The sequence below is a fragment of the Strigops habroptila genome, chromosome 8 (genome assembly GCF_004027225.2).
Source record: "Strigops habroptila isolate Jane chromosome 8, bStrHab1.2.pri, whole genome shotgun sequence".
Classification (NCBI taxonomy): domain Eukaryota; kingdom Metazoa; phylum Chordata; class Aves; order Psittaciformes; family Psittacidae; genus Strigops; species Strigops habroptila.
Genome location: NC_044284.2, coordinates 15,340,568 through 15,367,005, shown reverse-complemented (window position 1 = coordinate 15,367,005; position 26,438 = coordinate 15,340,568). Strand labels below are relative to the sequence as shown.

The 26,438-nt window shown below is 39.4% G+C and overlaps 1 protein-coding gene across 1 annotated transcript; it reads right to left on the bottom strand.

The window, feature by feature from the left end:
• Positions 1–1,074: 1,074 nt before the first annotated feature.
• LOC115611681 (coagulation factor XIII B chain-like) lies at positions 1,075–26,417 on the bottom strand. The gene is made up of 20 exons (XM_030494969.1): positions 26,242–26,417; positions 24,207–24,407; positions 23,529–23,714; positions 22,895–23,071; positions 22,560–22,736; positions 20,567–20,747; positions 20,284–20,287; positions 20,142–20,241; positions 19,312–19,494; positions 17,427–17,630; positions 16,765–16,947; positions 15,886–16,094; positions 7,823–8,120; positions 6,799–6,987; positions 4,785–4,961; positions 3,623–3,799; positions 3,127–3,309; positions 2,175–2,375; positions 1,687–1,884; positions 1,075–1,549 (listed from the first exon to the last, which is right to left on the bottom strand). The coding sequence occupies exons 1-20, from the start codon at positions 26,321–26,323 to the stop codon at positions 1,530–1,532; spliced, it is 3,330 nt and encodes a 1,109-aa protein (XP_030350829.1). The 5' UTR covers positions 26,324–26,417; the 3' UTR covers positions 1,075–1,529.
• Between the last annotated feature and the right edge of the window lie 21 nt (positions 26,418–26,438).

The window sequence follows — 26,438 nt, the reverse complement described above, 5'->3', positions numbered from 1 at the left end:
TGTGGGGCCTAAGGGTGCTTTCCCTGTGAGCATTACATCCCCAGGACTGCATTGCCGAGGGCACTGCCACAGCGAAACAACTGCAGTAGCTCTCAGTGAGTGCGCCAAAGCCTCTGAGGTCCTTTAGCCACACACACCCCCTGGCTGTACACATGATGCTGGACGTTAATATGTGAGCAGAGGACAGGATGGGGTGGATTACAGAAATGAAGACAGCATCTTGATGAACACTGAGGCAAAGGATGCATCGAGTACTTGAGCTTCATGTGGGGCTGCTGTCAGCAAATTGCCTACCCCATTTAGTGACAGGCCACATTTTTCTTATTTATTGTTTTAATGCAAGTGTAGTAATAGAATATCTTCTTCTGACACTTGATGGCCCTTGCAAGTGTCATTCTAGGGAAGCTTCAGCTTTCCTGACACTATCCATACAAGCTAAGTCAATGCCATGCGCAGTTGACCTTGTAGCCTCTTTTTTGGCTTCAATCTCCTGTACACTGATTTCTGCTTCAAAGATCTACAGGAAGTCCCTGATTAGCCAAGACAGAGTCCTGATAAATGTGGTTTTTCCTCCTGAGCACCAGAACTGAATATTTTTGTGCTTGGAAGATTCTGTCCTTCAAGACCTGTAAGCATTTCGGACTCCTCTACCACTCTCCCAAGCAATCCCACCTACCTGTTTCCCAAATAAGCCAAAATCTGCTCTCCTAAGGTGCATGATTTACTCAGCTATCTGCTTTGCTCTCTCTCCCATTAATCACAAAATCCATTAGTGTATGGTCACCACATCCAAGGTTGCCACTGATTTCCACAACCTCAGACAGTTCTTCCTGGTTAGCAAACAGCAGATGGAGCTGTACACTGTGCAGTTTGGCCCATCCAGGACCTGGACCAAGAAGTCAACCCCACCTCCATCCAGAAATCCCCATTACTTGCATCCCAACCTCTTGCCCTTCCAGCAAATGTCAGGTGGGCTCAAGTGACCCATAAGAACTGGGTCTGTGATCTAGAGACTTCCCTGAGTGATTTAAAGGAGACTCCACATACTTTCTCTTCCTGACCAGATGATCAGGACACTCACCTCTGCCATGACCGTAGGTTAGTTTTCAGGCAAGTGCATAGAGTTCAAGCTAGGAGGTAGGATAAGGCCAAACACATTTTACTTGCTAATGATCAGAGTACCTGCAGGCTTTAATTTTTGCCTTGGTATGCCACCGAACCCAGCCTATTTCAGGACAAGATGATTGATAAAACTAACAGTGAGATCAGTACGGACTCGATAAAACGCAAACGCAACCATTTGGATGGACAAAATGTAAACACATTTACGTAAAAAGGATAAAATGTGGATAAAATGTAAACACAATCATCCGATAATAAAAACAACAACAAATTCCAAGACAGAACATTGCCTAAGCTGCAAAGAAATCACAATGGAACAGAAATTGCCAGGAAAAATTGAGCTCAAATCATGAGGTCGGTGAGAGATCCTTCACTGGCAGAGCTGGGCTCCTTCATGCCATTTCCATTTATCCGAAAATCCCTGCGTCTGGAAGAGACAAAAGGGGAAAAAGCATGAAGACCAAGCCTGATACACACTGCTGGGGTTCCTCAAAGCAGTGGACGGGCAACTTCAGCAAAGCTGCCTCCTGCAGCCCTCCCGTATCCTGGGCTCCGAGCGCTTACATTCACATGTAGGATACGTAATCACTCCATCCTGGCACACGGCTCTAAATTTCTCAGGGCGTGAAACTTGCCGGTGTAACCGTTTGCATTCAAAGAAAATATAATCCCCAGTGTGGAAGGTGGAGGGGCTCAACCAGCTTGATGACTGTAGTTGAATGTGGTTCATTTCCATCAACCTCTCACTCAGGGTACAGTCCTCTGAAAAAAGTACTTTCATTACTTGCCTGTAGACCTCATGCTGGACAACTGATGCTCTGGAAATGCTGGTACTCTGGCACGAGCCCAGAGAGCCCTCTCCCCAGCAGTCTTTCCAGCTCAGTGCCCGTCAGCAGCACTGCCCCTCACCGCCTGCAGCTTACAGGATGCTCCCACACCCTGGCTCCCTCCTAGACATTCCCCCAGGAAACCTAAAGGCTTTCCCCTTGGCGTCAGCACTGAAAATGCAACAACACTGCACCTAAGCTCTGGCCGAAGTGGAGATGACTTACTTGCTGGCTTGCACTGTGGATATTCTAATGTCCCCTCCACACACTCTACTCTGAACGAGGAAGAGGCTGGGTCCTCCAAATAGCCTCTTTTACACCGAAATTCAATAAAGTCACCCGATCTGGAATACAGCTTTCTTCCTGTGATCCATTTCAGCTCAATATTGTTTCTGCCCATGTCTTCTTCAGATGCTGTACAGGCCACTTGAAAAGGCAAAAGAAGAGTGTCGTCATTCCATACAGACACGCCACGTGTAGCGTTTTGCCCCCCGAGCCTACAGAAGTGCTTTGCACCAAAAGAGACTTCCAGCTATTTGCTCTGACCCTCTGTTACGTGTGACAGCAAAGATATTCGCATCCGAACTAAAGGAAAAGAGACCATGGCTGAGAACCCACACAGAGCTACGGTGAAGCCCTTTCGCTCTGGCAGTCCAGTCACACAGGGCAAGATCGAAGCAGGGGTGGGGAAGTTCCTCAATGAACCTCCCCGTGTCTTTTCCGAGATCCGTCCTTCCCTTCTGCCCAGAACTTCTCTACGTTTGTTTCCCTGTGGCCGTGTCATGGACACGACCCTGTGTTTCCCCAGCAGTGCCCTGCACTCAGACCCATCCTCCCTGCTCACTGCCTGTTGACCGTAGCAGCTTCCCCAGCTCGGGAGCACTCAGAAGCCCTGCACAGAGATGGAGATCCCCTCACACACGAGGCTTTAGCCAAATTCCCCTCCTCTTGAACCCACCGGGGTGGTGAGAGACAGCAGGCAGCAGAGGGGACCACAAGAGCTAATGTCAAGAAGAAATTCCTCGCGGACAAAGGGAGGACTGGTTGCTGTTCTGCCCTGCTGGCATCACAGCCCCAGCACAAGCGCTGCTGCACAGGTTCTGCCCTCGGGCTCTGAGAAAACGACAACAGGAGCAGTCACACAGCCTCTGGCCACACAGCACGTGCTTCAGCCTACCTAGGCAAACCGGGGGGCTTGTCCACTGCCCATCAGTGCAGGTGATATACTGAGATCCTTCCAGGACATAGAGGTTTGGGCATTTGTATTCCAGAGTTGCACCCTCCGGGTATTCTTGCATTGGGAAGGACAGAAGGTCTCCATTTTCAATAACCGGAGGCGAGCCACATTTCCCATCTTTCCCTGGAAGAAAATTCCCAATCAGAGAGAAAGCCTAGGAAGTCAAGGGCTGCCTCTCCAAACCAGGCCTGGCCAGCAACCGCTCTCAGCCTCAGGGTAGTTCTCCAGATGTGGCCCTATCGATTAAAGCCACTTGGGTCTCTCAGCTGGTAAACTCTTCTGAAGAGACCCCAGCAAAAGGGCTTTTTCCTGAGAGCACCAGCTACGTTGTGTCTGTGCACAGCAATGAGACTGAAACTGGAGGTGTAAATGCCATGGAGGCAGCTCCAGGAGAGTTTCATGGACAGGCGACTGTATGGAAAGAGAGAGAAATTACCTCTGCACGTTGGCAGCTCTGTCCAGGTCCCGTTCTGACACACCACGGTGGAAGCCCCAGTCATCTCAAAACCTCGCCAGCACTGATAGCGAGCACTCTCCCCAGGCAAGTACCTCGACTTTTTAACACCTTGAACTTTACCACCAGCGATTTCAGGGGGAGGTTTACATGTCACATCTGAAAAGAGACACTGCTGCAGTCACGTTTGCAGCGGTTGAGCTGTTCCCCTCTACACCCTTGTTACAATTTCTGCCCAGATTTTCTGCCTCAGGTGGGTCACTGCTATCTCCAGCTCACTGTGGAGATAGATAGCAATGAGGAGTGAGAGAGAACACTCTTTCTGGGACCCTCAGGAGATGCCAGGGGGCAATGAGAGCTTCCAGAAACAGCCAGGGTTTCTGTAGCTGCACCTGACGGCACACCGGCCTTCCTGCGTGCCCACGTCCCCTCCCCAGGGAGCCCTGGAATGCCTGGAAATCAGAGGGTAGCACCAAGCTGGTGCTCTGTGGAACTCGGAGCTCTGGAGGACCAGCAGCGCTGGAGGAGCTTGTCAGCACTGCTCAGGGACGGGTAAGTGCAGTCAGCTCCATGGAGGTGTGTGGAAGCCAAGGAGCTCTTGTTCAGCCCGCGCAGCCACAGACTTGGACAGGGAACAGGAGCACAGCTCCGGACGGTTCCTTGTCCCAGGAGCGCTCTTCCCACTTCATGGCCCCAGCAGATCTACCATGGTTTAAATCTGCATCTCGGCTGGCATCTGCATCGGTCAGAGCAGAGCCCTGGAGAAGAACAACTATTTCCCCCCCTATTGCTGCTTCCGCTCAGGTGTTCCCTGACAGGTTTGGGCAGGACAAAGGAGCCCTCATGTGTCTTTCTACAGAGGGAGGCTGAAATGGCAGCCTCTGAGGAAACAGCAGCATCCTACAGGAGAAAGACAGAGCAGCACATTTTAGGCCCCGCTTCTTCAAGACATTTTCGGCGTTGATGAAAAGATCCCCAGTATTTCTAGAAGCATCAAGCTAAAGTCAAGTGCTGTGCAAGGAAGGACTAGCAGGTACTAAGCCGTGGAACACAAGGAGAAGTACAAGAGGTAAAGTCTTTAGTGTTTAGGTAAAGAAACAGTCCCCTCTGCGCTAAGAGGCGAGAAAAAAGCACAGATTCCTACCTCTGCAAGTTGGTGCTTGTGACCATTCTCCATTTGTACACATGACATAATTTCCACCCATCATCTGAAAATTGCTTTTGCATTCAAAGTGCACTCTGGCACCGGGCAGATACCTCTCCTGTTGGGTGCTTGTGATGTACGCATGGGGAATTTCAGGTGCAGCTCCACAAGTAACATCTGAAACGAGCAGTAGAGCAGCAGCAACATGACAATCACAGAACATTGCATTGCAGAGCACCATTGTTCCTGATGAACTAAAACGGTTTGCGTATTGCAGATCATTTTCTGCAAGTAGCAGAGTAAGATATTACGGTCTTTATTCCGCACTGCTTTGCCACACAACGCTAGTTTTGCCTAGAGTGACTAAAAGAGAGAAGGAGTTGCAGAGATCCACCAAATGTGTAGATTGGCGCTGTACAGCATTGTGTGTGGAAGGGCTGTGGAGTGACGTGATTTCTTTACTGTTTGAAGGTAACTTTCAGCAACTGACATGCTTAGTGATGTGAACATAAGATACATTACCCCACCAGCTGTCCCCTCCTGTGCAGCCTGCATTCATTCCTCCATAATCCTCTGCCAGCCTAATTTCAGCAGAGCGCTAAACTTCAGCTACTAGCTTTTGCCCACGGGGGAAACAGTTTCTTTGCTCATAGACCCTACTTATTGTTTCTTGGGAGCCAGAAAAAGAGGAGTTGTAGCAGCCCATTCAAAACAAGTCGCCTCTTGGCTCTATTGGCCGGACTCACCTGCGTGCCTGAGTTGAAACTATTTTAATTCACAACATGAAAGACCAAGAAGGATCACAGACTAGTTAGAAGCAGAACCCGTACCTTCACAGATGGGTGGTGCTGTCCAGTTTCCTTCTCTGCAAATAATTTCGGGGAGGCCAACAATCAGGAACCCTGCATCACACTGGTAGCGAATTGTTTCACCAGGCTCATAAACTTCCTTGTTTCTGCCTTCCGTTTGAGCATTGGCAACTTTTGGAACACTTCCACATGGCATTTCTGAAAAGATACGGAAAGCTGATGCTTGTGCTAATGTGATAGACCTAGAACGAGTGTACTGTTTGCACCAAACAGATGCTTAGTGAGCAAAAATGGTTGCTAATTTGAAGAATATGTTTATAGTTACTTCATAAATTCTTATTTGCATAGTATATTGACCATAACTGCATGAAATTGTTAAAAAGATGTTTCTTAGGGCAAAGAAAATGTTACATTTCTCTCTCACTATTAGAAATGTACAGCTCCTTAGGAGAAGGAGTGATGGATTGTGTCTCCGGACACAATCCATTCAGATTTATCATAATCATCTGAGTGCTTTCCAGAAAATTACAGAAAAAGGCAATGCCAAATAAGAGAAAACACGTGGCATCAGAATTTTGCAGCTTGAAAATAGACATGTTTGGCACTTTGTGCACACCAGTCACCAGCTGGCGCCTCAGTTGTCCTTTGCTCAGCTATCTCCATTTCTGAAAACACTTCATTCTACCACTAAATGCATTTCTGCTTATAAGATACCACCTGCACTGGTAATGTTTTAGCAATTGAATTACAGGTTCCTCAGCATTTCTTAGAATAGATGGCCTGACTTATGCCATCATATCATTTACACTCCTGTTATCTGAGGAAGGCAGAAAAATAAAAGGAGAAAAAAAAATCAAGAAATTATAAAATTCTAGAAACCAAAAGATTTATTCCTGATGAGCAAATTTGGAAACATAATTTATAACCATAATTTGAAATCTGCTTTTGCTTTTGGTTTAAGTAAGAAGGAAAGGAGAGATTCTCTCATATCATGCATCTTTGATTTTGGTGACTTGCCCTCTGCACTAGGTTTACACACAACCTTATCATCAGCAAGTGCATTTGTGGTGGGAAAATCAGTTTCCCATAGAATAAATAGTCTCTGATAGTACAGGCAGATGCAGTTCATGTACATGAACAACTGTAAAATCACAGACAAGATGTATTTTACTGATCAATTTTATTCAAGTATGGCACATACTTACCAGCAGTACATGAAGGAAGCTCAATATGCCCATCAAAACACTGCTTGATAGGAGAAGCTGTGAGTTTAAATCCTGTCATGCATGTAAATTCCTCCCACTGACCACTTTGAATCAAAAATGCTCGTCTTTGTCCATTGGAGAGAAGTAGGTTTTGGGCTTCCAGTTGCTGTCTTGTAATGATACACGGTGCTAAGGGAAACAAGAAAAACTAAAAATGGTGAAGTATGAATCTTTGGCGGCTTTTAGTATGTGAAGCACCTTCTCAGCAATGGTAGTTCAAAATCAGCTTGGTTGTCACTCAGCAGTGATTTTTAAAAGTAAAATGCAGATGACTTAAACCACGTGATTCTCCATCACAGTTAATTCAGAATGTTTAGTTTTAGGTAATTTATCAATGATATCCACTACTTCCAAGCATATTTATGGACTTTGGGAACAGTAGTGATGATCTCAAGAGGTACTGACTTCAGGAGATCATAGTCCTTGAAATAATTAATGAAATCAGCAAGAGTATGTCTAATTTTATCCCAGTTGTGTTTCCATTACCTAAGACTAAAAATTAATTTTATAAGGATCCTAACAAAGAGCTGCAAGGAGGAAATTGAAGACAGCAAAGCAGCTTATCACAACAGCACTCCTCCCACATATGAGGGACAGTTAGGAATTACATGAAAGAATGTCTTAACTAATGTAATCATGGTGGAAGGAGGCAGGCACCACTGTCAGTACCTGTACCTTGTTGCACAAGATCTTGGAAGTACAGGCAAAATGTTTATCTGCTTGTAACCTTCCAGACAGCTCCAAAATTATCGCAATAAAAAACACAACTGAGTGTAAATGGTTTTAGGATGCTAAAGGCCAAGATCCACAAGTTAAGTAGCATTGAATCCAGGGATTAATTATGGTCAATTCCAGGCTTGGTAATCAAGCAACAAATGTAAACCTAACTCTTAAAGTAGGAGTTTCAGAATCATTAGAATTGTCTACCAGTACAAAGTCAACCAGCAATAAAAGTTACACTTACCCAAACATTGTGGTGGTCCAGGTACCCAGATTTTTTTATAGCATGTTACCCATTCTGATCCTGATAAAGTGTATCCAGGGTTGCACGCATATTGCACTCTGTCACTTTCCTTATATGCTGATTTATTCCCACTAACAATTTCTCCAAAGTCAACAATTGGTGGGTCTTCACAGGCTGCTCTTGCAGAAGCTGTGCACAGATTCTTGTTATTTGACTGAATGCTGCCATTTTCTTCCTGTTCTGATTTATCCCTAATAGCAATTTCTTCAAAATCAATGATGGGTGGGTGTTTGCAATGCTATTCTAACAGAAACCATGTACGAGTTCTTGTTGATTGATAGATACAGGACAGTAATGACAGCTGCAAATAATGGCAGTACACAGGAGTTAAATAATATTCCAATTACGGACATCCCTCCATCTGGGATTATACTATGCTAATAAACAGCACCGACTCTTTGCTCTAAGAAATTGTCATCTTCTTCACTATTTTTACAGTCTTTGCATTGAAAAAAGTTACTAAAATGAAAACATTTTAATTGAAAATATGAATAAGCACCTGAAATTCTCAGAGTACAGTTTCTGTTTTTTCCAGCATTATACTGGAAGAAAGTTTTACACATGCAGTCACGATTCTCAGTTTTCCTTAATTCTACAAATAAATCTGTTTGTCCCAGATTTCTAAAATTAGTTCCAAATGAAAGAAGTTGGATGATTTTTTTTTTTTTAAAGCATAAATTATATCCAAAAAAGCACTTTTAAAGGCAGAGGGGAGAGAACAATCTTGATATGATGAATAGATTTAAATGGGTCAATCACGGAGTTTAAAACTGGTTATTTTAATAAAGGTCGGTATACAGTGAAGACCTCCTTCAGGCAGCATGGTTTTTTGTATCATAGAACTTATTGAAATAATAAAGTACCTGCATTTTTAAAGAGTTGTATTATGATTCAAAATCAAATCAGTATTCTCCATTTTTAATAGTATGTATTCAAAATAATGGTAGCTAAATTTAAATACAAAGGAATTTGTATGGACTAATGCATTTTGAGTGAGTTATGGCTTGTAATAAGTTAGGTTCTTGATGAGAGTCATTAAGTTCAGGCACAAGGCAAAAAAGCAAGCTCATACGAGAAAATACAAAGCAAATATTCTCAAATGCAAAGTTCAGAGTTCTAAATTATAACTTTCATTTCAAACTTCTGAAAGGAATTCTTTAAAAAATTAATGATGTAGTTTTTTGCAGTTCATTTTTCTTGATTGTCACCAGCTACATAGATTAAAATGTAGATTTCTATTTAATAACTTACCTTTATGTGTAGTACAACCCATCCACAGCAGGAACACTATGGTGTGGTGCAACAGTGTCATTTTCAAGCTTTAGAAGTTAAAGATGTCCTCTGCAACAGTCGCTACTTTCTGTGCCCAGAATTGCGTGTTCCAGTATTCACTCCTATGATTCCTGAGGCTGTCCTTGCAATCTCCTCCCATAATTTTCTTGCAACACAGCAGTCAATCTGTACAGATAAATTATGCAATTGTTGCAAAAAGGCTTCAATACTTTTTTTTCACATAACTTTTCAGACTGAACTTGACACAGAAGCATTATGAAGCCCATAACCAGAAACTCCTGAATGTTTATAACACACAATACAGTGCACTTCTTAGCTTTTCAAACTGAAAATTTCGTTATGGGCAAAAACCACCTCATATGTGGAGCTCATAATTTATTATCAGTTTGCTTAAAATCAAGCAAAACAGGAGGGGAATGCCACAGTGATCCATTAGTGTACAAGGGTCTTTGTTGAGAAGAGTTCAATTCAAGCAGCAGGGGTCCCTTCTTCCTAAGTACTGACATTTTCTTACGTTTACCTGTATTTTCTTAATACAGTCCACTGTTTTGGATCCCAATTATTCAGTGTCTCTGTTCGCTAAATTTGTGTGTACCTGGGCAAGACCAAGTTGCACTTGTGCTGGGGCAGCTGCTTGACCACCATGGTTTGTTTTTATAGTCTTTGATCTCCATCCACCCCCATATCATCCCACATTCTCCTTTCCCACACCACATTTTAGTCTGGAGTCATAGATAGCTCAATAACTGCTTGTTACCAGTAATAATTAGAGCTAAACTAAAACACATTTAGGCAGCCAATGGGGTGATAGCTGAACAACCGCTACGCAGCTAAACAAGCTAAAATCAGCTCAAGACAAACCTGGCCAAGCCCAGAGATCCTGCACTGTAAAGTCAATGCAGAGCCTGTGTTCTTTTGTTAGCAAAGCCAAAAATCATATTTATTGAGCTGCACCAGCAGGACAACTTTGAGCAAACTGAGCTCCATCCTCATGTGACAATACTAAGAATATATTAAAGATTATTTTCTGTGGAGTTTCTTTACACAATCTTCTTTTCAAGGACATTTAATTTTTTTATTTCAAATACACTTGCTGCTACGAACTATTGTGAAATACGGGATTAACTAACATAGCAATCAACTTTGAGTTGTTTTTTCTTCCTTAAAAACACATATGGCATTGTTTTGTTTACTGAATCGTAACATCCGAGGATCAACAGATACTGCTATTAGTATATACACAAAATTAATTTCATCAATGATATGCCGCTTTATACAACTGGCAGAACTTCAAAGCATCTTCCAAAAGGCTTTTTTCTAAAGATCCGCAAAAATCTCAGTGACAAATGCCTAATATTAGCACCTATATTAACCCTTTTTTTAAGGAACTAAGCACATTCTTTAGAGAAAAACGGGAAATGTAAACATGCGACTAATATTTCTAGAGACATGCAGTATTTATTTGTATTTTAGATTCTTACATGCTAGTCCAACATGACCCTCAGCACTGTTGTTTATGGAGTCCTGGCAGGTTTGCAATACAAAACACCAAACCCCACAAACAGTATATCAGAAAGCTTTCTGGATTTCACTGAGTCCAATCTTTTTGGTTTCTTCCTCACCTTCTAATCCTCCTGTGCTTCAGAAAGGAATTTTTCCTTTTAGTATAGCACTAAGAAAAACAAAAAAGGTGAACTAGAAGAAAATTAATTTCCACCTTATATGCCACCATTCCTGTCCCTTTTTATAGGTCATTAACTTTTATAGATCTGTATAGGTCATTAACTTTTGGCCTTGCTTGTAACTCAGTCACTGGAAAACACTGACTTACGTTCTCTAAACAACAATTGCTGATCAGGCAGCCATTTCCAGTAAGTCAGCTCCAAACAGGTTGCAAAATTTTTATTACACAACATGTAGATTTCTTTTTATAAAAAAAGACAAACGAAAGTGTTCTTCCTATTCAGGATCATGTTTCCTTCTACTTACAGGAGAAAATACAGGCACTGTTTAAAAGATCAAGGTAGAAGAGGACTGTACTTGCTGTGTACAATCACTTTGGCTTTGCCTTAGTACAGAAGGATGCTCAGCAAGACCAGCCTTCTGCAATATTGCCACGGGCTGAAGCCTACCTGAAAGCATTGCTCAGATAAGCAAGAACCTGACTGCCTTTGCACAGCCCTGGCTAGATGACCATTCTTCTGGGATGAGAATAGCAGGGCCTTTAATTTGTCAGTGTCATAGAACAGAAAGCTTATAGTAGAAATTACTATCCTCTTGCTCTACCAAACCTGCTGCTTAGTAAGAAAATTTAAATTATATGCCACTGGCTGGTGCAGAACTGCTCTTGTAACCACTCTACCTAAAATTCCCCAAGTCAATTACCTTCCCCTTCTGATCAGTTACTGTATTGCAGGCCTGTGATACCTTTCTGACTTTAAAACCCAGTGATTTCACATCAGGACTCCAGAAATTAAATCACCCTTTATTAAAACATTGGAAATTGCTATGAATTCTACTTCCCACACATATTCTGGAGACTGACTTTCCCACCATTTTCTCCAGTTCTGCTCTTTAAAAAGGGCGCTTTTACATTTACCAAATATTCTTATGCTTAACGCAGAGCTGCTTAAAGGCAACAGGTCTGGGCAACAGGCCCACAGCTTCACTACCTGAAACATTTTAAAGAAAATATAAAAGTTGTTGAAACCTCACTGGGGAAACGGTTCACCTTGGTTAAAATGTGCCAGTCTGAATCAGCACATAGAGCACTCAAAACTTTGACGGTTACAGGAATTGCCCTGGTCTGTGAGTTTATATCCAGACAAAAGACAGTTTTCTCAGTTATGTACCGTGGAGGCAAGAATCTATAAATAAATCTGAATGTCTTTTTTATCTGATGTTTGCAAAAAATGCAGAAGTGCAAGCATATTATGCAAAAGGGAAGGCCTGTCTCTCATGCTTAAATAGTTTTAAACTGGAAGAGGATGGATTTAGATTAAACATAAAGAAGAAATTCATTACAATGAGGGTGGTGAGACACTGGCATAGGTTACCCAGAGAAGCTGTGGCTGCCCCATCCTTGGCAGTGTTCAAGGCCGGGTTGGATGGGGCTCGAAGCAACCTGCTCTAGTGGAAGGTGTCCCTGCCCATAGCAGGAGATTGGACAAGATGATCTTTAAAGGTCCCTTCCAACCCAAACCATTCTATGATAAAAACAAAAAGGCTGATCTTGAAAAAATTTGCACAAGCCAAACTTGGTGCAGAGATGTTATCATATTATCTACCTACTCCCAAGTCAGACTTATCACTGTGAAATGAAAAAGCTGAGAACTATTGCCACTAGTGCTATTGTAAGGTTCTCTTACACAAGGAAAGGCAGCAACAGAAAAATATAATAATTATTTTTATCATACCTCACACAGAAAAAAAAACCAAAACACCCCACTTTTTTTAACTGTTTCTTAAGAGAAGGCTAGGATGACACTTATTTCTGGTTTTGGCTTCCTAATGGGAGAGTACAGAGTAGACTGAGCCATTCTTTTTTCAGAGGCGCACAGTGATAAGATGAAAGGCAACAGACACAAATTTGCAGCAAAAGAAGTTCCAGTTAGATGTTAGGAGAATAGATTCACCATGAGGGTAGGCAGACATTGGAACAGGTTGCCCAGAAAGGTTACAAAATATCTCCTCAGAGATATTAAAATCTCAGCCAGACAGGGTCCTGAGCAACCTGACTCTTGTTCTGCAATCCTATGCCTAACTACGCAGAAAGCACAGCAAAAATTCAGGACTGTTAAAGGGTTAAACTGAGGTCTTTGGTATGTTGGTGGTTATTTTAAAAGTTATTCTAGCACCATGGTTTGTTAAGTCTAAGCAAATGATGTTTTGTTTGATTGTTTCTCTGCTTCCAAATACACTTAGGAGGTCAGAAACACCCCTGGGATTCTATGTCACTAAGCCTCATTCACACTATATATTCCATTTACACTAAGCACAGTGTTTTGACAGATGTGCTTTCGGCATCTCACCCACATTAGGACAACAGCAGGCCTGAGCTGTGTGCTAGCAGCAGTTTCTCTGCTATGACAGCAGTGTATACGTATATGTAGCTACCCTATGTCTTCCCACACTGCCTAGCCACATGCATTTACATGCGTGAATATATACTACAAAAATAAGGGTACTAGAAAGGAATCATTAATGAAGTTTCCTTACCTTCCAGAAAGCAACTTGTTCACTTCCTGTGTCTTCTTTAACTTCTGTAAGAATTTTGTGTTCAGTTCGTTTTGTAACATTCACTTTGTAAATCTTTCTTTTCAAGATTTCACACCGATACTTCTGAGCTTTTTCAGATTTTGAAACCCAAGCTGTAGCTCTCATTTTCTTTCACAGAATTCTGCTGTGCTACTCAACAGAAATAACACAGTCCAAGATTTCAAATTGCAAGCAACAAGTTAGTTTTCAAATAACTCATGCAAAAAGAAAATAATTGTAAAGCGGAAAATGAAAGAAATACACCTTTTTTTTTTTTTTAACCAGAGAAAATACCTGGATGCAGTCCTGAACATGCTGCAAAAAAAACCAAAACCAAGATAATTAAAAACACTAGCACAGGCTGGTGTTAGGAAGCACCTGCAAAGATGCTGATGTCATCAGGCCTGGAACGGGCACCAACACAGTGACATGTGGATGTTCCATCCAGTTGTCTTAGGTGTTTCTCCCTGCTAGCTAAAGAATAAGCCCTCCCTCCATGCTCTGAATTGGTCTTCCAGACCATGGGAACAGGTTTGACCTCTGTGCTATAGTCAAGAGTAGGAATTTAGGGTTTTGGCCTTATCAACACTAATGTGATCAAGTGCAAAGCTGCTTGACTGGTATCCCTGGAGAGTCTCAATTATATCTTGTGCACATCTTATTACTCTTTTTATTATTTATTGATTCTCTTTTCACCATGTTTGTACTTCCCTTTCTCCACCCCAATCTGCTTCCAAATAAACAACCTGCCCCAATTACTTTTTTCCCATTTGTCCCGGTTTGGTTACATCTGTATCCAAATTTTGTTTTTCTGATTCTGATACCTAGGTAATGTTGACCTTGTGTGGTGTTACTGATAAGGTCATAGATGTGCTAGTTGCCTTGCAAGATTTTGCTTACAATCAAGACAAGATCTAGTACATCATGTAAACATCTTTCATGGTAAAGGGAAATAGTTTTTTCTTCTATCTGTCATAGACATAGGAATTATTAGGATGTAAAAACTCAGAGGCTGAGATAAATTTCTATATATTTGGGCCACAGCGCAAAGTTTCTGGATGCATAGCAAGCCTAGGTGCCAGCTATTAAGGTAACAATGTTCAATACACCAAAATTTACTGGTTAAAAACTGATCAGTTTGTTTAAATGAATGCTTACAGTATTTCTTAACCGAGAAAGACTCACGCATTCACATTACAATCATTCATAACATGACCTAGAAATGAAAGCTGTGACATCTAGTTTAGGTTTACATGTCACACATCAGAAGTCTGTTAAGTTGCTAAATTTCATTGTTACTTAAGTTTTAAATAACACTTTACAAAACAATGACTTTTTAATCTTTTGAAAGCATTTTGGAATGCTATTGTAAATAGCACATAAAATGCTATTTTTATCAACCTTTTCTTTGCCCACCAAATGGTTGACTGGGTTTTGATTAAATAAGCAGAATTTGTCTATGTCTTGAATGCTTTAATTTCTTTTTGATTTATTCACTTAGCACTCACAAAAGCCTTGGAAAACCATGCAGAACAGCATACATGCAATAATATCAGAGAAAGACGGATTTTACACATAAAATACAGAAGAAACCCTTACAGTGACATTTTTATTAAAACATAATAAAATGGATGCAAGGCAAATGTCCATATTCCTGAACTTTCTTCGTATCTTCACAGGCAAAGCCCCAAGAATACCAATGTTTAAGTGTCATAGGAAATCATACAAAATAGTTGGACTAGGTATTTTTATAATTTAAATGCTCTCAATTAGCAAAACAATGATGCTTGCTTGACCTTTTTTAAGAATAATAATTAACTACTCAGTAGAATTTGCATGTTTCTAGGTTTTAAATGGTTTCATAGATCCCTTAAATGAAATTTTGTCTTTATACTCGGTTTTTTATTCTTGTACTTCAAGCCTTGTCCATTAGAGGCTTCTTACCTGTGAAAGGAGACATGGGTGCTGTTAAGATGTACAAAATAATAGGGCTTACTGTAAAATTAGTGTTTAACATCCATTTGAAGGGCACAAAGTCTCAAGTTAGCTATATTCTGTAGTCACAAAATCATCCATGCTGTCAAAATCACCAATGTCTTCACAAAAGGCAATATTTCCTCAGCATCTCCTCATTGTGGGAGCTTTGCTCTGGTCTCCCAGGCTGTGATGCATCCTAAGGTTTATCAGTGTAAACCTTATGAAACTCCTTCATCCTAAATTTTCCATGTGTACGCCAATATTGCATTCTTCTGCTGCATTCCCAGTCCTCATACCACATAGCCCTTTCACTTCCCTTCCACTCCAGCTCAGACCCAACAATGCCACTGAATACTCATCTTTCAAAGCTGACTGTAGTGATCTTAAAAATATAAGATCACCTTAATTCAGGTGTCAATACCAGATAAAGAACATGCACATACCTTTCCTGTAGGCTTTCCTGAAGTCCATACTTATTTTTCTCCTGCGACACACCTTGGATACAACAGCTGTCCTCTCTTACACTGCACTTGAAATAATGTTGTACCAGATTCTGCTCCAAAATGGTTCTGTTTACAGTAAAAACCAACATAATCCCCATGGTAAAAATAAATTTGATTCTCATAGAACCCTTGCAGCAGCACATTATTTTTCTCCATTTCACTTTTTGACAATGTACATGGCTCTAAAGAAAAGAGATGTAATCAGTGTTAATGAAGCATGGTTTTGACTAATCAACACTAAAATGACAGATTATTTTCCATTCTCCTAATGTACAATGCATGAAATTTTGGACAGTGCAGGCATGTCATATTTAAGAGGGGAAAGAAAAAAAAACCAAAAGGCCAGACAAGCTTACACTTGATTGAGATCTTAGAGCTCTACAGGACAATATCCAATTTATAAATTCTAAGTATCTGAATTTAGACAGAGTTGGGGTTGTTCAGCCTGGAGAAGAGAAGGCTCCGAGGAGACATGGCAACCATTCAATACTTCAAGAGGGCTTATAAGAAAGTTGGGGCCAGACTTTTTAGTAGAGCCTGTAGTGATAGGACAAGGGGCAGTGGTTTTCAACCAAAAGACGATAGATTCAGACAGTTGTAAGGAATGCATTTTTTATAATGAGGGTGGTGAAACACCGGAACAGGTTGCCCAGTGAGGTGGTAGATGCCCCATCCCTGGAAACATCCAAGGTCAGGCTGGACAGGGCTCTGGGTGACCTGATTTACTTGAAGACATCCCTGCTTATTGCAGGGGGTGTGGATTAGATGACATTTAAAAGTAACTTCCAAAATATTCTATGATTGTATAAATTACAGAGAAGAACAACTTGTTATCTATGTTATCAAACCTACCTATACACACTGGTGGTGAAGTCCACTCTCCTTCAGAACAGTAGATTTTCTCAGATCCTTGCAAAAAATGATACTCAGAGCAACTATACTGAACAGAAGAACCATTGTCATATTGGGTCAGGGGTGGGAGAGTAAGAGCTCCATTCGCAATAGAAGGTGGAGAGTCACATTTTTCTGTAGGAGCTGGAATGACATTAGAAACATTGGAGAAACAGTCAGCTCAAGAAACTAACAAATCAGCAGCATTAAATGCCTGTCCACTCTAGATACCTATCGATTCTCAGACAATGTATTTTCTTGCTATTTCATTATGCCTCAGATCAGAAAGAAATCTCTGCTTAATTCTAACTATAAGAAATCCCTTGTGTGCATTTAATTGTTTACAGCTGTCTTTCTACATAGCTTTGAATTCCCTGGGCTTGGAGATGAGCTCCTGCCTCCTTTCTACAACCTTCCCCATCAAAGAAGGTGTACTGTTTTCCATGCTTGGATATATTTAACAATATAGGTGTCTTGTGCGTTGGTATCTGTGCATCTGTATTGTTGAATCCTAAACATCTATTATTTACAACAGATTCTAGGCCCACACAGCCAAAGCAAATTATTTCTAAAGAAGTCTGACATTGATTAATTAAAAAGGTAATAAAAAAGTGTTGGTTTACCTTGCATAATACATTTTGGATATTGCAGTCTGCCCTGGTTACACTGTGTCCTCCCAGGAGACAGAATGGTAGTCTGGAGAAAACTGTACCCCTGTTTACATTCAAACTCTATGAGATCACCATGAAGGAAAATTAATTCTTCTTGTCTCCATTTCAGCTCTATGTTGTTGCTGTTCATATCAGTTACATTAAGAGTACACGGTTCTAGGAAATGTAAAGAAATGAGCTGAAGTAACAGAAATAACATTAAAAAAAAGCAACCTAAATTGGGAACAGTAAATCACAGAAAACAGGCACTTCTGATGAAATCTGGGTTCTATCAGTATTTGTAAACATATGGCAGCCTAGGTTTACCATTGAAGAAACTAACTCTTCACTGTAACTTGAAAGGACTTTCTATAACGACAGTAGTCATCCATCAAAACTGACCCATCAGATTTGGCTGACAGGTTTGGTAAGCCCTTCAAGGATAGTAGTTAATACACAGTAAATTTAAACTGTTAACCTAAGGAAGTGTTTTGACAATTTCCTTTCCTTTGTTTTTTTTCTTTGTTTTGTCACTGTTAAAAGAATGTAGATATCTTCCAAAAACCTTTGGAAATTTTGTGTTGTTCTTTGGGCTTTTTCAGGTTATTCAAAGTCAATGTTTTGGTTGTTTTCTGACAGGTTTCATAAAATTTAGTGCCAGGATCACATCAGGTAGCCTAGCTTTCCATTAGACAGTTAACCTCATTAGCTTTTGAAACCACTGTTCAATATAGCTTGACAGAGGGATAGTTATAAAAATAAGTTCTACATATTTCACGAGAATCATTGCCTGATAGAGGCCCTTATTAATGCTTTGCTGAGGGAAAGGCGAGGAGAAATCAGTTATTACACATTGCGATGACATTCTGATAACAACAAATTGGTGTGGATATTTTCCTGAAACTAACTATGGTATGGGCTCTTTCTGGTTTGATTAGGGGCAGGTTGAAAAGAAATCTCGGAGAACATGGAAAGGGTGATGTGGTTATTTGGATGCTTAGGGGACAATTGACACTCATATGAAATGAGTTTTCATTATTTAATGGAATTTATTAAATTTGAGAATTCATATCCAAGAATGCTGATCTAGACCTTTCAGTCCAAATGAGGTACTTTTTATTCGTTTGGAAATGAGTACTTAAAACTTAACTGGTTACTTATTTGCATTTTTACAGTAGATTACAAACTTAAAGTGAGTCAATTTAACAAAGGATGCTAATAAAATATAATTATTTCATTACAAGAAGGAAGGAAAGATAAACATAGTCTTGCAGGTCATCAGTGGTATTCTTGCTAGTATAGGTCAATTCCTAATGGGAGTTCTATACGTTGTTTTGAACAGCGTATGTAAGAGCAACAGAGACAAATTAGAAAGTCCAGAATGAAATGATAGATATAAAGACACATAATAAAAGCCACAGGCTAAAGGTTTAAAAATGGAAGTCCATGAAGTCCTTATATTCCATGCTAGTCATTTCTAAAAGTGTTTTTGGCAATGGTTGCAGTAACTTCTTTTAAACATCTACCGAAGGACAAGAACAAATTCACTGAATGGAGAATGGGGGAGAAAGACATTAAAAGAGAATACTCCTAGATAACAGGGATAGCTTTGTGCTAGAACAGCTCACTCAGGAAGACAGAGGAATCTATTTAACTGGGTGTTTGTAAGAACAGTCCAGAAGACACACAGCAGGAGTGGCTTATGTATATTTGAGTTGGTTCATCCTCGTGTTTCTGGAATCTTTATTAACTCAAATGAAAAAGAAACGGTGGTCATGAAAGGATTATCTAGAGGTCTTTCCAGTTTTACCTCTCTATATTACATATGACAAAACTTTCTTTTTCTTACAAGACTTACCGAAACAAGTTGGTGGTTCTGTCCAGTTTCCTTGTTGGCAGTAAACAGTACGAGGTCCATCCAAAAAATGGTAATGCTGACAACCATATTCTACTGAGGAACCATTTTTGTAACTTGTCAATAATGGACCAAGAACAACACCATTTTTAACCACAGGTGGAGAGGCACAGTCTTGCTGTGTTTCTAATACAAGTAAGGGAGTTCGGTAATTAGATCTTTGAAACGATGCTAAAACTGGTGAAAGTCTCAGACTAATAATAGACAGAGCAAAAAATTATCATACAAATAAAATTTAAACCAATATAATTTCTTTTTCAATTTTTGTTTTCAGAAACTCTACACTTGCCTTACTGAATTACAGACAGGCCTTTCCTTTTATTTCCCTGTACAGTCCTCAGCTATGTCCACTCTTGAATCTTGCTGGTTTAATCAATATAATTAGTTCTTTTTCCATGATGAGATGGTGTTTATTTGTTGCTTGAAATATTTACTCCATGTGTGGTTCAAAATAAAAGAAACCCCATGGAACCATTGATCAAAGGATCGGCAAAACATGAACAGAAAGGGTACAAAATGAAGGTTAATGCTAATGTATGAAACAAAATTATAAATACTGAAACAAGCTTATAGATGTAGTTTATAATACTAGAAAAAAGCAACAATGGCCTTTCATTCAGACTGCTACATTGAGATCTGTAGCACATGGAAACATTTTCAAGAGTAAGGAACCGTACTACAGCAAAAGACTAGTAAGAATAGTCATAAAATGCCTATAATATCATTGGAGAGTATTGAAGTCCCTTTTAAATAGAAAAGCAATGTTCACCTACTCAAATCTTCATTGTGATATGTTTTGCTTGCCCTTCTTGCTGCATCTGCCTCAAGTAATGGTGGTGCCTCAGATTCCCATTTATCCATAGTTCCTGTAACCACAGCAGAAACTTGGAACCAGAGCAGAAACTAAGTAACTCATGTTCAAATACCAAAACAGACAGACACTGATGCATTGCAAAATGTAATAAAATCAATATTCTAGGGACATACATGCATGTCACTTGAATTCACCTAGCTCATACTCTCTCATTGATTTGAGAACCGATTGTCTACAAATTAGATAGCACTTTACCTCTCAACCATTTTAACAGAGGACGACATAAACAGTTTTGCAGATATGGAAACTGAGGCTTTCCAGATAAATAAGGCATTGTCTGAAGATTCGTTTCTGTTCAGTTGTCAATCCTCACAAAAGTACTAACCAATACAAATAGGGGGTGATGTCCATTTTCCTTTTTCACACTGGATTTCCTCAGATCCTCTTACTTCAAAGGTACTTTGACACTGTATGCGAACTTTGTCTCCATTATGATATGTTCTTCTATCTGTGATGATATGGGCATAAGGAGGAAGTGGTGGTGGAGGACACTTATTTCTTACATCTGAAAATAAAAAATGCAAACTGTTTTCTCACTAATCAAAACCATGTACATGATTAATTGTACTATACAGCATGCAAACCTATCACTCAAAAGACATTTGTGGTTGATCCAGAGTAATTCCTTACTCCCATTTTCTTAACAAAATGGGAGACCAGAACAAAAAATGTGATTTTTACATTCAATAAATATGAGGTATAATGCTACTGCACTGCTATAAACAACTTTATGATTTCTCCACATAGACTTAAAATGTTTTTTGAAGGACTTCAGGGAATAGAGATTTCCCATATCCTCCATTGATACATTCTTTAAAGCAGCTTATGTATTAGGTCTAACGCTACAGAAGCAGCAAAAATCATAGCCTATTTCATAGTATCATCACAGAATCATAGAATGGTTTGGGTTGGAAGGGACCTTAAAGATTCATCTAGTTCCAACCCCCTGCCTTGGGCGAGGACACCTTCCACTAGACCAGGTTGCTCAAAGCCCCCTCCAATCTGGCCTTAAGTTTGCAACTGCAGTATCCTCAAGACTAGATTTAGGCCTTGTTTTCATTCTGAGCACCCCACCTTCTCTGCATCCACTCAAGAAATATTCCTGCTATGTCATCAGAATAAATACAGAGCTGGGGTCCTAACATATGCCATTTAATTGAGATATTCCAGTGCATTTTAAACACTACAGTGTCTTCTAGGAAAGGAAGATTATTTTCATCTTTGCACTCAATCACGTAGTCTTCTGCAAGATTAGCTATAAAGGAATTACAAAAAAACTGATTTTACTGAAAATTCTGCTTAACACATCTATATTTTTAAAGGCTAAATATAATTTTTAATCTCAATCACACTGTCTTACCCCCACAACAATTATTAAATTTGCTTTAGAAACGTACTTCATGGGAAAAAATCCTGTAAAAATATATGGGAAAAGAATACCATACATTTAGCTTAAACCAACAAAAAAGATCAGTTGTCCCATCCTCTGTCATCAAAATGTGTCACCTCTTGTATATAAAGCAGAGAATTTGTTACCATGAGGCAATGAAATCTCCTAAATCTCAGAAGTAATCCACAGAGGGGACAATATCCACATAAGACAATGACCCACTATCAAGGTATGTCGAACAATATGAATTCTCAGCTAGACTAAACGTTGATTTGTACCGTTTTCTGCTGTTTATTGTATCTCACCTGGCTCAATAGACCTTTCATTCTTTTGCAAGTTTCTTTTCTGAGAATCGTTATTATCCCCCAGTAACTGGGGAAGTGATAGCAATTGCTAAAGTTGTGCTTCTGATTACCTTTCTAGTTAAATTCTGTTGAAAACATGTACAGTTTGGTGAGGCTCTAAAACTCTGAAAAGGACCGCAATCCCCAAGCTCAGGAGGAACTTGTCACAGATTTTACTTTTAATGCATCTCAAGAGGCATGTTCCCACTTCACAAAGCAGGATTCAACATGCTTGATTAAACCTTTGTGTCATCTGAACACGGTTTAACTGGAGACTCAGGGGTTGAACAACTTCCCTGTAATTGTTGATTTCTGCTTCTCCAGGATCCAACATACAAAGAAGCAACTGCAAGAGACAGAATCTACTCTACTATTTGAGTCCACTGTAAACTAATTCCAAGTACCATTACCTCCCTCCCCGCTACCTTGGCTCCATGCCCTTCAGCTAACACTTGATTTCTATTTAGACTATGAATAGGTACAAAAAGCATATTTTTATTTCGTATTCATAAAGCATTTCATGAAAGAAAGTAGTAGTTGTTCACTAAAAATTTGACATAGTAAAACTATGAAAATCGGGTACCTTCACACACTGGAGGGTCTGGATGCCATCCAAAATAGTAACATTGAATTAGATCAAATTCAGTGGCAGAATAATTTTCCTCACAGAAAAAGTGAACTACATCTCCCTCTTCATAGATTTTCTTCACAGGATAGAAACCTCCATGTGCTACTGCACTCAAAGAGGAGCAAGTTATTCCTAGCAAGAAAACATAAAGCAGTGAAAAACAGCTGAGGGACACTTCCCCTTCCCACCCTGCCCCCAAAAACTTATAAAACAAGCCTTTTTGCAAATTTTTGTTCATTTGTAGGATAAATCACATTTCAAACTGAATTATATTCCAGCTCACTACATACTACTGCAGTTTGGAGTAAGGGACCACCCACGCGTTAGACACACTGCTTCTTCTGTAGTGTTTCCTCCTGCAGTACGATATCCCTCGTCACATTTGTATAGCAGTGTTTCATTCAGCCGAAGCACTTGTTGGGCTGTGAAGTAGTTGCCATGATGTAAATTTGGTACTTGACATGACTCTTAAATAAATAAAACATGTGTATAATATTAATTGCTTTTTTAATTTCAAGGTATTATTCTAAAATTTTCCTTAGATACACCTTAATAGTGGTTATATCAAAGGCAAAATTTTTTCAAAAATCTTCACAAATAATGTATAATTAAAAATGCAGTAGTTTGCATGACTTTTCCAGTCATCATTTGGGAAGAAAGTTTGGATGGCAATAGTTTTATCTGAAGCAATGTGATTTCATCTATACCAATTCCTTCTACTTATAATTTTATCTATACAAATTCACAAAATTAGCAGCATGTGAAATCTGACAACTTCTTCCCATGAGGTACTGCTGAAAATCTACTTTGGGAGTACTCAGATCATAACCTGACACAGGCACTTTGGCCCTACAGGTACAGCAAGGACGGGAGAATTATATACAGATAGGACATATTATAAAGGAGAAAAGTGCAGAATCCTACCAAACTTTTTAGTACAGCTTGGCTGGGAGCTCCATCCTTCTGGCTGACATTGTACTGTGTCTTCAGTTCCACCGCTTGGAGTGTGGTAGCCTGGATTACATTTGTATTGCAGTTTCTCATGTATTTTGAAGTACATTTCTGTACCGTAAAAAATGCCATTTTCCAGAAGAGGCTTGTTACATTTTCCTAAATAAAAGGAGGCAGCTTGAATTAGAAAAGAATTAGTGGAATATTTTTGTTCTCTAGTAAGCAGAAGAAGGGGTTTTTAGCTATGCTGATCTAATCTTGTTTTCTTGACCTACTGAAGAAACTCTACCACATTCATCAAACAATACATCAAACTGATAGTAATAATATGGAACATAACAATCTAGGAACCCAGAGCTAGGGAAGCTTTAGAGGATATACATCTGAGGGGAAACTATCTATTAGTTTTCCCAAAATAAGGAAACTGGGCAACTTTCTTGGTGTTCATATAGCAACATATTTGGTAAAGCTCTTAAAATATGTAGTATTGTAAAAATATTCCACGCAAAGATGTAGGATTGATTTCACCTTGTCCTAACGTATACATTTTATCCCTACTGTTACGCAGCTTCTGCTCCTGTATGTTCCAGGAAATACAGCTAGAAAAGTTTTCTGCTAGAAGCAATGATGAGATTAATAAAGCTAACTCACTGTAGCATCGTGGCACTGGAGACCAGCCGTTTGCAGTACAAGTTATTCTTCCATCTTGAGTCCCAGTTTCAGTTGTATAACCAACCATACAGGAATAGGAAAGTTTCTTTTCCTTACGCATAGGGAAATAGTAACTTTTGAAATTATAGTAGTACTGGGCAATCCTTCCATTTTCTATATGTGGCAAATCACAATGTTTATCTGAAAAAAAAAAAAAATTATCTGATTAAAAATCTCAACCCAGATATAAACTTTTTTGCATTAGTTTATTTAATATCAGTTCAATTGCTTCAGGCTTTGAAACAAGGTGAATGAACTTCTGAATACTTGCAAGCATGAAGGGTCTTGCAAGACTCACTGAAATTAAGATATATTACAGTTAGTTACATCAGTTCTTTACATTCACAGGAATATCAGCTGTAGAATGAAACTTTCTAACATGAACTGGGCAATGCTGATGCAGAACACATTTATTTGACTCTTTATTTAAACCAGAAGATATGAGCACACTTTACTGCGTAAACATCCTGATGCCTGCTCTAAAATCCAGTGGCAACAGTGTCAAGATTATATATGCCATAGAATCTTAATTCAGCAAATGTTATCAGAACAGTATGACAAACTGGCAAGAGGAAATATAGGAGTTAAACTTGCTAAAGAAAGAAAATTTTAGAATATAATCAATGGAAAAGAAAGAATAAATGAAGATTTAGAAAAGAACAAGCAGAACTACAATTAAAAAAAGGAAAAAGACAAAACAATAATAGAACACCTTTAAAAGGGATTGTGCTGAATATGGCATTGTTATTCAAAAAACAAAACAAACAAAAAGAAAACCCAAACACCCCAACCACCAAAAGCAATACTTATGTTTGGATTTCTTAAAAAATTATCTTTTGGGTCTCAAAAACTCTCTCCATGGCATTACAAGGCAATCTAACATGAAGAATCAAGTTCATGTTCATAATTACCATCTATGAACCAAGATGGATCAATTTCCTTGTTACAATTGGGCAATTCTCCCACAAATTGACACTGCTGCATTCACCCTGCACATTAAAACCAGAATAACAAACTATTGCTCCTTCACTCAGTAATGTCACTAAAATTTACTGCAATTACTACAGTTTTCTGCAAACTTAGTATTTTTACCAAATACAAATTGACAAGATTATTTTTTTTAATTCCTTTCCTTACACAGCCACTGTATTACATCTAAATTAAAAAAAAAACCCAAACCAAACCCAAACTAAAAATCAACCAACAAAACCCCCCCAAAAGACAGCACTGAAACCAAATCTGAGGGAAATTATGGTTTTTAGCTAACTAAAAGGCAGAAATGGTTGCTACCTACATACCTTTTTTGTCTTTCCGGAGGGTATCAGAGTAATTTCAACTGGTTTGTGTAAGGACAAAACTCTAGTGAAGACAGGTAGTTTGCAACAAATATGCTTGAGTTATACATTAGCATGAAATGAAAAAAAGAAAAAGGGGACACCTTTTCAGTTAATGACGGTGGACTCTTATATACACAGCCCACACCTTTATGAACTTGCAGTTCAAGTGGTATGTAAACCACAGAAACCCAGCAGTTTTAAGCACCCCTGAAAATAGCGATAGGAAATGCAGAACCACCCCAGACTAGCTTCTGCATGGTTCCATTTAATTTCCACTCTTTTGCTTTGTGGTAAATCCAAAACAGTTTAATCACTGACATTTCAATGTAGTAAATATTTTAATAGCACAAAACTCAATTTGTATAAATGCTGGAAGACACTCAAATACATTTCAAAAGAAATTTTTCTAAATACAAGTCCATACCTTTCAATATTACAGCTTTGAAGCTTATATGTGAATCTGTAGCCCTGAGCTACAGTGACAGCTGAATCATGATCAGTCATCTCACAACAAAATTATACTTAAAAATCAGTGTTTACTCTTAGTAAAGATATGAAAGACATTGTACTTAAGTTACCTAGATTACATGTTCTAGTTTCAATGTACATTTATTAACAATAGAACTCAGTGTATTTACCTTCTGCAAAGAGTTTGCCTGAACACATCATAACTAGGAAGAAAAAACAGCTTTTAAATCTCATCTTCATTACTGTCTCCATCAAGTTTCCACCACCTGTGAAAACTCTCAAAGTTTTACTTTTGTAAATAATTAACTGGATTTTCAAAGGTGGACATTCAAAAATGCCTTAGTGTACATGGTATTTTGAATGTCAC

Bases quoted from the DNA above. Each gene is read 5' to 3' on its own strand.
- LOC115611681 (XM_030494969.1), bottom strand. From the start codon at position 26,323: ATGGAGACAGTAATGAAGATGAGATTTAAAAGCTGTTTTTTCTTCCTA. The intron at 4,962-6,798 runs GTAAGTATGTGC...TGCTCGTTTCAG, and splicing joins GCTTCCTTCATGTACTGCTG to ATGTTACTTGTGGAGCTGCA. The intron at 2,376-3,126 runs GTAGGCTGAAGC...TGCCTTTTCAAG, and splicing joins AAGCCCCCCGGTTTGCCTAG to TGGCCTGTACAGCATCTGAA.